The 13,522-nt window shown below is 40.4% G+C and overlaps 1 protein-coding gene across 8 annotated transcripts in view; it reads left to right on the top strand.

Moving 5' to 3' along the window:
* RASA2 (RAS p21 protein activator 2) overlaps nucleotides 1-13,522 on the top strand; it is a 53,558-nt gene that overhangs the window by 31,238 nt on the left and 8,798 nt on the right. For all 8 annotated transcript variants that reach the window (XM_077348785.1, XM_077348784.1, XM_077348787.1 and 5 more), the window contains 11 exons: nucleotides 283-381; nucleotides 1,098-1,254; nucleotides 3,934-4,082; nucleotides 4,707-4,821; nucleotides 5,679-5,753; nucleotides 7,391-7,523; nucleotides 8,430-8,536; nucleotides 10,434-10,520; nucleotides 10,612-10,689; nucleotides 12,101-12,174; nucleotides 13,302-13,408. In XM_077348785.1, coding sequence (XP_077204900.1) covers nucleotides 283-381; nucleotides 1,098-1,254; nucleotides 3,934-4,082; nucleotides 4,707-4,821; nucleotides 5,679-5,753; nucleotides 7,391-7,523; nucleotides 8,430-8,536; nucleotides 10,434-10,520; nucleotides 10,612-10,689; nucleotides 12,101-12,174; nucleotides 13,302-13,408 — 1,181 coding nt within the window. The remainder of the gene's footprint in view (nucleotides 1-282; nucleotides 382-1,097; nucleotides 1,255-3,933; nucleotides 4,083-4,706; nucleotides 4,822-5,678; nucleotides 5,754-7,390; nucleotides 7,524-8,429; nucleotides 8,537-10,433; nucleotides 10,521-10,611; nucleotides 10,690-12,100; nucleotides 12,175-13,301; nucleotides 13,409-13,522) is intronic.

The raw sequence follows: 13,522 nt of genomic DNA, 5'->3' as shown, positions 1-13,522 counted from the left end.
TTTTCTTTGAATGCGTAAATACCACCCGTTATTGCTTTTGTTTTACTGGCACAGCCTCACATTTTAGCCAATAGACTGACTTATTGCATTGATTGCCTGTTAAGCAATTAATAATAAGACATTTCCTTTCTCTTGTGGTAGAAGAAACATTGGGTGTGAGTCTAACCTTGTGTGCATGCTGAGTTTTTGTGGTGCTGTACATGATTCCATTACATACGACCAGCAAATAAAATTATGTAAAAGTCACAAAGTTAGTCATTAAATATGATGTTTTACTTTCAGGGTTGATTTGTGGAACAATGGGAACTTGGTGCAAGACCTTTTCTTGGGAGAAGTTAAGATTCCCGTTAAGACGTTGGGGAGTGATTCCTTCCAAGCTTGGTAAGCAGCTACTCAGTCTACATTGGCAAATGAAAAGAAAGGGACAGCAGCCACGTAGTACCAAACAACTTGTATGGCGAAATCTCCAAACAGTATAATCACTGTGGTTCCCTGATGTGTTTAAATTTAAAAGTTCGAGTTACCTTGAAAAAAAATGTTTTTGCTTTGTCAGTGAAATCTAAACATTGTCCAGCTTTCTTTTCAAGAATCTCAGCACCTACATGTGGCTCACCAGTGAATCACACCTTCTGTCTTGCTGTATAGTGTAATATATGGGGGCGAACTTAAATATTTCAAGACTGAAAAAGTAGTGCTTAAAGAGCTGTCATGCCAGTTAATGCCAAATATGTGCTTGTGCTAACTAGAATCCTCCCCTGAGATAAAGATTATGATTGCTACAAAAACAGTATATGTGTGTTTCATTCTATACCTAAACTTAAGCTGATTCTCTGCTGGACTGATTGGGCATTATGGTGTCAGACTAGGACTGGTAGAATTAGATCCGTCCTTTGTCACTGGGCTTCCTTGGGCCAATCATTACCCCTGTCTAATGTACCCACAGGATTTGTTAATGGTAGAATGGTGGGAAGTGGGTTTTTATGCTAGTGGGACACAGGTTGGGATAACGTTCGATAAAGTCATAAAAATATGACCTTTTATAAGTTAATGCAACTTGAGCCTTGCATTTTACTTTCCCTCTCTCTCTTCCTCTTGAGGTATCTTCTGCAACCAAGAGATAATGGAAATAAGTCCTCTAAAAGTGAAGATCTTGGATCTCTTAGGCTGAATATATGTTACAGTGAAGACTGCGTGCTTCCATCTGAGTATTATGCCCCTCTCAGGAACTTGCTGCTAAAGTCTACAGAAGTTGAGGTAGTTGAATAACACTTCTTGGAGGGCTGCATGGTGCTTCAGGAAATTAAAACAAAGCTGCTACTTTACACACCAGATTGGCCTGTTAAGCAGTATCGCAGGTTTACTTTATGTTACATTAATCAGCATGGTGTAGTAGTTAGTGACAGACTAATCTGGAAAACTGAGTTTGATTCCTAACTCCTCTACATGCAGCCAGCTGGGTAACCTTGGGCTAGTCACAGTTCTCTTAGAGTTGTTCTTGCAGAGCAGTTTTCTCTGTGCCTTCTCAGCCCCACCTATCTCACAGAGTGTCTGTTGTGGAGAGAGGAAGGGAATGGTGTTTGTAAGCCGCTTTGGGATTCCTTTGGATAGTGAAAAGTGCAGTATAAAATCCCAGCTTCCTCTTTTCTTTTAAGATGTCTAAAATCAGCAACTGAGTCCCGAAAACAGTAACATTTCTCAACTATCCTGTATTCCCTCTGTATCTAATCTGCATTTAGATGGAGGGAGTTCAATGGAAGATCCATCCTTTGAGTGTGGATTATTACTATGGCTTTCATTCAAGTGTGTTTTCTTTCTTGTCAGCCTCTGCTCTTCTTTGTCTCCCCCCCCCTCCAAACTGAGAGAAGGTATGTTCCTGATAGAATAGGATCTTTAGTATTATTCAGCCATTTCTGGTTATTTCTTCATGTTCTATATCACACTGATACATTTTCAGTAATAAGGTAAATCCACTCAGGATTTTTACAGTGAATTCACAGCAAAGTTATAAAAGATATGTCTCCAATATTGTTCCAGGACTAGAAGGATAATGCCCACAGAAATAGGAGTGGAATTCTCCCATCCTAAACTTACATTCCAGGTCCTAAACCAGGAGCAAGTATTGCCCCCATTTGCCCCCATTACTGGTGCTGGAGATATTTTTAAAGGGCTGTCCTCTCAAGTTGTTTATTCCAAAAGCTGGGGCTTTCCATATCCTTGGAAAGAATTGGCTAATCTTTGCCAAAGGTGCCCTATGTACCCCAAATCTCTGTGAAAGAAGTGAAGCTCTAATGGTAGAAGTAATGTTTTTGCTTCATTTGGCACTCCCTCAATTATCCCTCCTTCCTAACCAAGGTTTTAATTCCTGTTTTTAAGCTTTATATGTGATGATGTTTTATATGCCATTAAAGGTTTTTTGAATTTGAATTTGCTTTGTATGTGTTTTAATAAAGTTATTGATTTTTTTATGATGTGTGTTGGGGTTGATTTTAATGGTTTTAAAATGTGATTTTAGCATGTAAACTGAGAAACACAAGGGGAAAAAGCAGCTGCAAGCCATTAAAAACAGCTGAGGCGGTTCAGCTGGGGTTCTTTTGAGCAGTCCTTTAACCCAGTGGTCCCCAACCTGCGGGCCGCGGCCCGGTGCCGGGCCGTAAAAGCCATGGCACCGGGCCGCGGCTCCCTCTCCCCGCCCCGCCCCCCCAGTAAAAAACTTCCCAGGCCGCAAGCTTGCGGCCCGGGACGCTTCTTACTGCGGGAGGCGGGGAGAGGGAATCAGGGCCGGGCCGCGCCCGCTCGGCCCGATCCGCGGGCGCGGCCCGATCCGCGGGCGCGGTCCGGGCGCGGCTCGCGGGCGCGGCTCGGGTGCGGCCCGATCCGCGGGCGCGGCGTGGGCGCGGCCCGCGGGCGTGGCGTGGGCGTGGGCGCGGCCCGCGGGCGCGGCCCGATCCGCGGGGGTGACCCGCGCGGGGGTGACCCGCGCGGGCGCGGTCCGCGGGGGCGCGGCCCGATGCCCTGCCGGTCCCCAGCCTCGGAAAGGTTGGGGACCACTGCTTTAACCTGCACTGTCCAACAGAGCCCACCCAGGAGCTGATCCTGCAGGGAGAATTCTCCTCACAGGCTTGCCTGGGGCTGTGCTGGGCAGCCCAGTTTTGTCAGTGATTCCTGGATATTTCCAGGTTTTTTTTCCAGGGGGGTTTCCCCAGATCTGAAAAAACCTGAAAAATACTGATAAGGTACATTTTCAATAGAGGTAAAACTAAATATATACCTTTAGTAGGCATGGCTAGTACACTTAATTTTGCTGTATTGTATTACACTTAACTCCAGTGGCATACTATGAGGTTCTGGTTTGCTCAGCGAGTAAAAGAGTCAGCAGATCCAAACACTACTTCCTAGAAACCATCTTTGGGGTAGAAAATCATGATTAGTTTGCAGAGGCTCCCATTACTTTGGACAGCTAGTCCTTGACCCTAAGGAGCTCCCATTATCCTGTCGTTTTTGTGAGGTCACTACCCATGTTGGGTGTTTGAAATTAAAATTTGCCAAGATTTTGTTTAAGTGATTGTTTGTTGGCAGAAGGCCTTTTGTAAAACTGGGGCAAGGGTCTCTGTGGATTTAGATGAGCTTGCTGACACTTCAGTAGGAAGAACAGAAACTTTTTACTAGTTCTCCTTTCAGTTGAACAGAAGAGAATATAATGGTAAACTATTTTGATATCAGAGAAATCTGTAACCTAATGTGTTTTGTGACTTTGGGATGATTTGGAGGCAGTTGCTAATTAATGGTGTCTCAGATTCGATTTTAAGAGTGTTCTATAGTTCAGAGCCAAGTTATGAATCTGAATTTCTATGTTTTGAGATTGATATTCTTACCTTCAGTATTACTCTTTTTAGATCAGCATAACAGATGTCTTGTCTTTCCCATTTTTAATAGCCGATATCTGCTTCTGCTGCTTACATTTTGGCTGAAGTGTGTCGTGATAAATATGATACCATTATACCTCTTGTACGATTGTTGCTTCATCATCATAAACTAGTACAGTTTATCACTGCAGTGGCAGAATTAGAACTGAAGGATACCCAGTAAGTTCTTTTTTTCCTCCACTTAATATTTGTATCTGCAGTATGTGCAATTCTGCATGTAACTTGTCATACAATCTTTTCTATGGAGTTTTTTCAACAGGAATTGTAAATTTCTGGCAGAAGATTTTTAAAATGTGTATGCTTTCCGCTATGGTTATAGGTAATTTTGTTTCATCCAGCCCTGTTTGTCATCTTCACTTTGATCTGATATTCTAAGTATATATAAGGCAAATATTGTTTGTTTTTTAAAAATGTTTTATGGAAGTTGACTGCACTGCTCAAGAAAATGTGAGCTATTGAGGAAATAGAGGTGTTGGGAAAAGATGTCAGATGTTGTGCAAGTTCTGTTTTTAAAAGTTTGTGGTAATAGTGAATAGGTCTGCTTTTCTATTGTTAATTATAGTCAGTTGTGTTTATATTGCACAGAACAACTTTTTGCTTAGAATTCAGTATAGAGATAACTTGAAGCTAGACAGCTAGACAGTCATTTGGCACTGTCTGAGTATATCTTTGGAATATTAAACATAAATTTAATTTTTTCCCCTATACAGTATGGAAGTTTCTCAGCAGGAACTCTTGTTCAGACTTCACCTGTCCTGAACAGTTGTTCAATTTGTATTACAGAGAAGCGAATACAATCTTCAGAGGAAATTCTTCAGTTACTCGATGCCTTGATGAGATGATGAAAATAGTGGGAAAGCACTACCTGAAAGTTACCTTAAAACCAGTTCTAGATGAGGTATAGAATATTATGCTTGAAATGCTTGGTGGTTTATTTGGGTATGCTGGAAAAAATCTCATATATACTGTTGGATATTTCTCGTCTTCATATTAAGCCTGGATAGTGCCCTGATGCTCATGAACCCCATAGCAGAATCTTCTTAATACACCATCTCTTCCAACTACAACTGCTTTCTCTTTCCTGAATCTTTTTGCAGCTTCTGCTGAAAGTGTATTTTTCTCCTGTCTCAAAAATAACTGTTCTCTCAAATAAAATGAAGGGATGAATTCTCAACAGCAGTTTGATGACCTATGTAGGCCACCATAGTTTCTGTTGTATTGCCCAGTTATTCAGGACAAGATTATTTATCAAGCAGTGACAAGAGCCATACATTTTTGTGTCTAAAAATGGATTAGTGTATTTATTAATTTCACTTTTATGCTACCGCTCCTAGGCCAGCTAGCTGAGATCTGTGGTGGTTGTTATACATAAAAGGGATTCTTGTAAAGATCACGAAAAATTTTCTTAGCAGCCTCGGAAAATGTAATAATATTGTTTTTTGGAACTTGGCACAGAAGCTGTGTTTTTGAACCTGACCTTTTGTATTCCACGCAGGTCTTTTTAAAAATAGCAATTGATTCTAACCTTTTCCAAGCCATCTAATTAGACTACAGCTCATATGTATAAATCTGAAGATTGTCTCAAGTCCCTGTGATATACAATCTTTTCTGCCACCATGAATACTACAAATACTTGTAACCAGCCTCACCAAAAGCTAGCAACAGAGTAGGCCTTGGTACAGTTGCCTTAGGGTGGGGAGGCATGGTTTTTCTTATTGCAAGCCCACTAACCAATCAAAATTATTTTTGTCTCAGATATGCGAGAATCCTAAGCCTTGTGAAATTGATCCCATGAAATTGAAAGAAGCTGAAAATGCTGAAATTCACAAGGTAACATGTTTTTCAGTTTATACTTAGAAGCTTGTATCAGTAGGTTATATAACTTTTCTTGGAAATAGTAATGTTTCTTGTTGGCAATAAAGAATATTACTAAGAACCTTTTCTATCCCTTGCTTCGCTATTTCTGTTTGCCAATATGTTCTGTTTTAACTTTTTGTAAAGCACTGCACTAATAACAGAATTTGCATGGAATGGTAGATGGACCATTCAATTTGAAATTGAATCCCAGCAGTAAACAATCTATTAAGTGGCTTTGGAAGTTGCTTCTACTCAGTTCTTTGAAAAAGCGGAGTGCTAGGGACCTGAGAGAAATTATATACCATACTGTACCCTAAAAGTAGTCATTATTGATATATTTGTTCTTACCTCATAAGTTAGTAACCCCTGACTGTAAAATAAGTGGTAAATATTGACAAATACTCTCCATCTCAAAGTCTGGCTGAATGGTAATATAATATGCAAGAATCAACAATAAAGTATTAGACCCAAACATAGTTAACACCAAAGATAAAATTCAGTGATGACATCCAGCTGGCTTCACAAGGGCCCATTATGCACGGCCGCCGAAACGGCGATTTCGGGTCACATGGAAAATGCGGAGGGGGAAGACGCGACGCACACCGGTTATGCACGGGGCGGGGCGGCGGCAAAACCCAGAGTAACCGATGATGCACGCGGCGATCCGGGCGCCGCTTCTGGTTGCCCCCCGGTCACCCGGAAGCTGCGCTTTCTTCCGCGTTTCACTGATGCGGCTTTTTTGGCGGCATGCACCGAAGCTGCGGCCGGTTGCAGTCATCTCCGTGCGTTATCGGTGATTTTAGTCGCCGCCATTCCAACTGAATGTGCGTTATTTCCCCCGTGCATAATGGGTCAAACAGATGGCACACTTAAAAAAAAAAAAAAAAGTCCTGACCTATGTTTTGGCCTGGCATCCAAAACGATCTATGCTAGATGCCAGGCAAGCCTCCAGAAGGAGTGGTTCCACAAATGGGGTGCTGTCATGGGAAAGGCCCTCTTGTGACCAACAACTTAATTTGAATAGGTAGTGGCACACAGAAGGAAAAACCTATTCAGTAGGTCTTGTGGAAAGAGATCTTGGTCCCAGACCTGTGAAACTGTTTTCAAAAGAAGCTCTATGCAGAACTCATTGCAGTAATATAGTCTGGATATGATCCCTACATGTATGATCATAGCCAAATCGCAGCTGGTGTAGCAGTCTAGAGGAGACAAAGTGCTATATATATGTGTATGCTAATTTCAGTTTGCTTTTAAGAGTGCTTTAAGGCTCTCTTACTATGAATTGGTGTCTGGTTTACTTTGTCATATTTCAGAAGATGACTGTGGGTTAGATCCATTTTAAGGTGGCTATTTCCCCCTTTCCACTGCAGATGCCCTTCATGTTATTATTCAGGGTCCCCTGTCCCCCTGGAACAACAGTTCATGATAACCAGTGTGCTGCAGTGGATAGGGAGAGGTAGGAGAGGTGTGTTCTGCCACTCAAAAATTCAGTCTGGATCCAGACCAAAGGCTGAAAATTCTTGATGAAAATAGAATAAAGCCCATAATCCCTTGTGTGGTAATACTCATAGGTTTTATATAGTTGTGGTCTTCTGACATTGTTCTTGCAGGAAAACTTACGCAACTTACGCAATTATGTTGACAAAGTATTCAGTACGATTGTACAGTCAAGTATAAGTTGTCCTACATTGATGTGTGATGTATTCTGCTCTCTGAGAAGTCTGGCTGCTGAAAGATTTCCCAGTAAGTGCACATTTTTTGTTTAGAATTGTTGTAAATTCATTAAGAAGTTACCATTTAATTGAGTCTGGAAATTGAAATGGCTGAAGCGGCAGCTTGAATTCTGCAGCTCTCTTGAATGTTTTCTTTAATACACATATTTACTACTGCTACCCTTCCTTAGACTGTATATGAAGCCACACATGTTTTATCATTTAGTAGTATTAGGCATAGTGGAACCTGCAAAAGGCCAGACTCAAAAAGAAAGATGCAGAAGAAATGGACTACAAAAAAAATGGAAGGTGCTTTAAGATGTTGTCATGAGTAATATTGTGAACTATTTTATAACTACTGATGATGATTTAGTTACTTTTGTACAACTGTGAGTGGCAAGTAGTTTGTAGAAAAAGTAAAACCAAAGTAAGTATTGCTTCTGCATATTACCCTGTTTAATCACCAGAGTTGCCCTTTGATAGATGAAAGCAAATAGTTCTGCTTCGAAAGCCACTATTTCTTGAAAAATAATGGTTGACACACGGCACATAATATATGGCAAAGCATCTTCCATCATAACCATATTGTCATTTCATGCTAACTGCTAATTCTTGCCTATTGGCATTGAGCTGGATCCAGACTATATCACAAGTTGAGTGCTGCTTGCAGAACACAGCGTTCCTGCCTCTTTCCTCTTGCTACAGCCCACTGCATGCTCCAGCACTGCTGCTCCTCAGGGGAATCCCTCAGAACAGTGCTGGGCACTAGATAGAGTGGGAGTGAAAACTGGCAGAGATCCCACACTCCCCTGTGGAGTGCCATTCCACCAGTGGAAAACAAGCTTTGGATCCAGTCTGATGTCCTGCTAAGGCTTTCACTGTCTTCATTCCATACTAAGTTGTAGTACATTTTACATTTCATGGTTTTTCTCTGCAGATGACCCTCATGTACAGTATTCTGCAGTGAGCAGCTTTGTGTTTCTTCGTTTCTTTGCTGTAGCTGTAGTATCGCCTCATACTTTCCATTTACGACCTCACCATCCAGTAAGTTTTGAAGATGTACTATTGAACCTATGCAGGCAGTTTGGGAAGATGTATATGGGAGTTAATTTGGCATTGTAGGATGAAAGGAAAAGGCTTAATAGTTTGCAGGCCACCCAGATTTATTACACTAACCCTAAGTAACTTTATCAACATTGCACTGTCCTAGCTTCATGTTTGAAAGCACTTGCAGCTGGCCAGGCAAACCTTGCAGATGAAAATATCTAGATAGATTACACTGATCGTGTTGACAGATTCCTAAGCATTTTCCATTGACTGTGAAAGAAAAATATGCTGAAGGAGAGTATAAGAAGCTGCGTGGCTCTTATTTTTGACATCTGTGATTTTGTCTGATAACCATGCTAAGAGCTTTGTAGGAAGTACCAGTTGAGACAGTTTACATCAGTTATAATTCTTTCTTCAGGTTAGTGTAAAATACATGAAGTGGTCTTTCAGGATCATTCTCATATTCTTTTTCTATTATGAGCTGCCACCAAAATTGAATTGTGTATTAAAATGGTCAAGACAAGAGCAGGAAGACTTCACTAATAATCTCCAAAGGGAAAACATTCTAAAATATTTCTTTTGTTGTTTTAATTTTTGGTGTACATTTCTTTGGTCAGCACAGTTCCTGCAGCATACTTATGAAGAATGTTTTGCAGCAGAATTAAAAGTTTTGGGATCCAAGATATAACATTTAGTAAAATGTACTCTATAACAATGACTTGTCCTTAAATTAAATGACATTGAATTGTGTCAGTTGTTCCTTTGTTTAGTTCAGGGGTAGTCAAACTGCGGTAGTCAAACTCCAGATGTCCATGGACTACAATTCCCAGGAGCTGTCTGCCAGCATTTTTCTTGTAAATCATACACAATTCCAAGTATTTATTTTAGAACATACTAGATTTGAATATTTCTCTTAATGCCATAACGCCACTATGAATTTATACTGTATCAATGGAAGCATTCGCTGGCAGGGGCTCCTGTGAATTGTAGTCCATGGAGGGCCGCAGTTTGACTACCCCTGGTTTAGTGTGTAGTTCTAGGAGCAGTGTGCTTTCAGTGCTCTCAGCTCCACACACATGCATGACTCCACACATACGGACTCATCTTCACCTATCCACACTACTGTCTCTGCTTACTCTTGGCACTCATGCCTCCGCTTAGGTTGCAAGATACTTGGTATCTAGGAATGGTAGTGGTGTGCCACTAGTTAGCATACGCTTTACTGAAGAGACAGTAGTTTAAGTGCATAGTATCAGTTGTTGTATTAGAAGCTGCATTTATTACTTCCATTGATACAGTATAAATTCATAGTGGCGTTATGGCATTAAGAGAAATATTCAAATCTAGTATGTTCTAAAATAAATACTTGGAATTGTGTATGAATTACAAGAAAAATTCTAATGCGCTCTTTAAATGTTACACTGAAACATAATAACCTTCATTACTCGGGTTAAATTTAAAAATGTCACATACCAGCTACTAAGTGTGTAATACTAGCCACTAAACCAGTACATACTATTAATGCCTTGATCGCATTCAAGACTGTCCTTAAAAAGCTTTTCTGTTCAGTACAGCTAGTTTACTTTTTTTGTAAAAAGCGAATGTAACAAATACAAGTGTATGAAACCATCTTGCATTATGCATGATACTTTTGAGGCAAACTGAATGCACTCGACAAACCACTGCTATCTTCATCTCAGTGAGGCTTATGTCAAAGTCTTGTATAAATCCTACTGCCATGGAGACTTATGTGCTTGGCAGATACTACTCTTTCATTATAACAGTATGATAATCAGTTAAAGCTTATTTCCTGGCCACAGTCTTCAGTATAGTTAAACTTTGCTATCTGTGCGTGATCCATTTTACTTACTGCTTTCCCTGATGCTACTTCTAGGATGCACAGACATCTAGAACATTAACCCTCATCTCGAAAGCCGTCCAAACGCTGGGGAGCTGGGGAAGTTTGTCCAAAAGCAAGCTAGTAAGTGCACAATTATTTCTTTTTTGTCTTGTTTCTTTTGCTTCTGATGTGATTTTGCTAAGTGTTACTGATATACATATTCTCTCTTCAGTCAAGCTTCAAGGAGACATTTATGTGTGAATTTTTCAAAATGTTTCAGGAAGAGGAATATACTGAAGCTGTCAAAAAGGTATTTTATCTATGCATCTAAGGGTTTTTGGAGTGTACTTTTATTTATATTACATGTTATCCCACATTGTTCTCATAACAGCTGTGAGGTAGGCTAGGGAGAGAGTGAGTGGCTCAAATGTCATTCGGCAGGCTGGGTGAAATTAGAATTCGCATCAGTCCAGGTCTAGCATTCTTTTTACTATTTGTTAGATTTAATTATTGAAGTGTTTATATCCCACATCTGATCAGCACCATAAGGATGGCAAACATTAAAATATTTGAACAATTATAAACAATGTTTAAAATTATAAAATAACTAATTAAAAAATATATAAAATCAGGAAAGAGGGCCAGTAACCATTACTAGAGGTACGTCAAATAAAACAAAAACATTTTCACCTACTGGCAGGAGATACCAAGAGGCAGACAAATGTCCCCGAAGAGGGTATTCCAAAGTTTTGGTGCCATAATCAAGAAAGCCCTTTCTCAGGTCACCACCTGCCTACCCTCAGATGTTGGGGCAACCAAAGCACGGTATATGAAGATGACCAGAGTGAATGGGTAGATCTTTATGGTATTTTGATCTTGGGCCATACAGGCCTTTAAAGGTCAATACCCTTTGAATTGAGCCCAGAAGTAAATTGAAATCCAGTGTAGAGAGAACAAGAATGGAGTCATATAGTCCCTCCTTAGTCAGTACTGCCTTCTGTGCCCACTTCAGCTTCTGGACAGACAGTCATTAAGGGCGGCCCCACATGGAGCACATTGCAGAAATTAAATCTTGTTACCGTGGTGTGTACCACAGTAGAAAGATCTTTTCCACTCAGGAAGGGCCAAAACTGGTTAAAGGCACCTTTGGCCATCACTGCTACTTTTTAATCCAACAATTTAAAGCCATTAGATAAAACTGAGATGCCCCTTCCTCCCACAAGATGTTGCCAGTTTATACCCCATTAAGTAAACAGACTGTTGGGATATATCTTAAAAATATAATACTATAGTTAAAATAGAGCCTCTTGTGGCGCACAGTGGTAAGGCAGCAGACATGCAGTCTGAAAGCTCTGCCCATGAGGCTGGGAGTTCGATCCCAGCAGCCTGCTCAAGGTTGACTCAGCCTTCCATCCTTCCGAGGTCAGTAAAATGAGTACCCAGCTTGCTGGGGGGTAAACGGTCATGACTGGGGAAGGCACTGGCAAACCACCCCGTATTGAGTCGCCATGAAAACACTAGAGGGCGTCACCCCAAGGGTCAGACATGACTCGGTGCTTGCACAGGGCCTTTATAGTTAAAATGACAAATATGAAGGTAAAATATAAATGCAGCTTTGAAAGCACAAATTAATAAAAGCATAATTTAGGGTTTAATAATGGATGCTTTTTAATTAAGTCTGAAAAATAACTTACATTCCTCTGTTCTCCATTTTTCTTCAGTTTTTAGATGAAGTATCATCTACAGAAAGTAAAGAGCCAAATGTCATGAGTGAGCTAGTGCATCTAAAAGAAGGGTAACTACAATAGTGAATGTTGTATATTGACCTACCATTTTTCTTAACCATGTGATTTTTGCCTGTTTGGTTCTGTTTCCTTTGAAGTGGCCTAGAACCTCTGCTTGCCTGGCCATTGGAGCACAAAGTCTCCCTGAAGCAGTAGCACTGAGGCTTAACAAAAATGTCTGTACAAAGGAAAATATTTTCATAAATGCATCACTGTCATGATAGTCAGTTCATAGTCTGAGGAAGAGTGCTTGCACTCGAAAGCTCCCGCCTTGAATAAATCCTTGTTTGTCTTAAAGGTGCCACTGGACTCTGATTTTACAAAAATGTACAGAAATTGTCCCTATTGGTACAGTGCCATGTTCTTGCATTGTCATTGCCCATTCTCTACCACTGCACTTTATTTATTAAAGATGGAAAGTTTCTTAGAGTTGTGATGCTTCCCATGCATCCTGTCTTAAAACTGTTGGTGAGGTGGAGTAGGGTGAGCTAACCTATTCCTTTGTATTCAGGAAGAGCAATGTCTCCTGTAAATTAAACCCACTTGAAAGGCTTGCTTCTTGCTATCCCAGACTTCAGAAGGCTAACATAGTTTGGGACCATTCAGCTGCAATCTGCTGCTATTCAGCTTGCTTGCTGTCTTACTACAGTGGTGGAAAGAGCTGTCAAGTCACAGCTGTGTAGGATTTTCAAGTGAACAGACGTCCAGCGGTGGTTTGTCATTCCTGCCTCTGCATCACAATCCTGGCATTCCTTGGAGGTTTCCTATCCAAATACTGCTTAGCTTCTGATGAGATCAGACTATAGCTTCATTTCTCTGCTGCTTGGAATGCTGTATTAGGAACATATTGGCATAATCTTTCAAATTACATTTTTAATTTAAAGTAGTTCCAGTTCATGCATACCATGCATTCACTTTCAGTTAGTGTTCTTAAACATCCTTCACTGTTGTCGGAACAGTTGTCAATTCCATGTAGTTTCCTGGACGAGGTTTCTGTCTCAACATATATATAAAAATTGCACTCTTTAAGTTGCATCCCTCTAATTTGGATGTATCTCGCCACATTTGGAAACTCTCAATTTGCTTAATACAAAAGAAAGAAAGTATCCTCATGTTACTCGTTTGTGTTTTTTCACAGGGAAATGTACAAAAGAGCACAAGGAAGAACTCGCATTGGGAAAAAAAATTTCAAGAAACGCTGGTTCTGTCTTACCAGTAGAGAGCTCACATATCATAAGCAACAAGGTAGCAGTACTGTTTTTTGTGATGTTAGTATTTCAAGTTATATGATATGGTCTGTTTGCAAATTTGTGCAAACTGTGTTCCTCTGTTCCATGTTAACTGAGTTAATTACAGTAT

The sequence above is a fragment of the Paroedura picta genome, chromosome 8, assembly GCF_049243985.1.
Source record: "Paroedura picta isolate Pp20150507F chromosome 8, Ppicta_v3.0, whole genome shotgun sequence".
Classification (NCBI taxonomy): Eukaryota; Metazoa; Chordata; class Lepidosauria; order Squamata; family Gekkonidae; genus Paroedura; species Paroedura picta.
The sequence above is the reverse complement of the archived record's forward strand: the minus strand, read 5'-3'. Positions and strand labels throughout refer to the sequence as shown.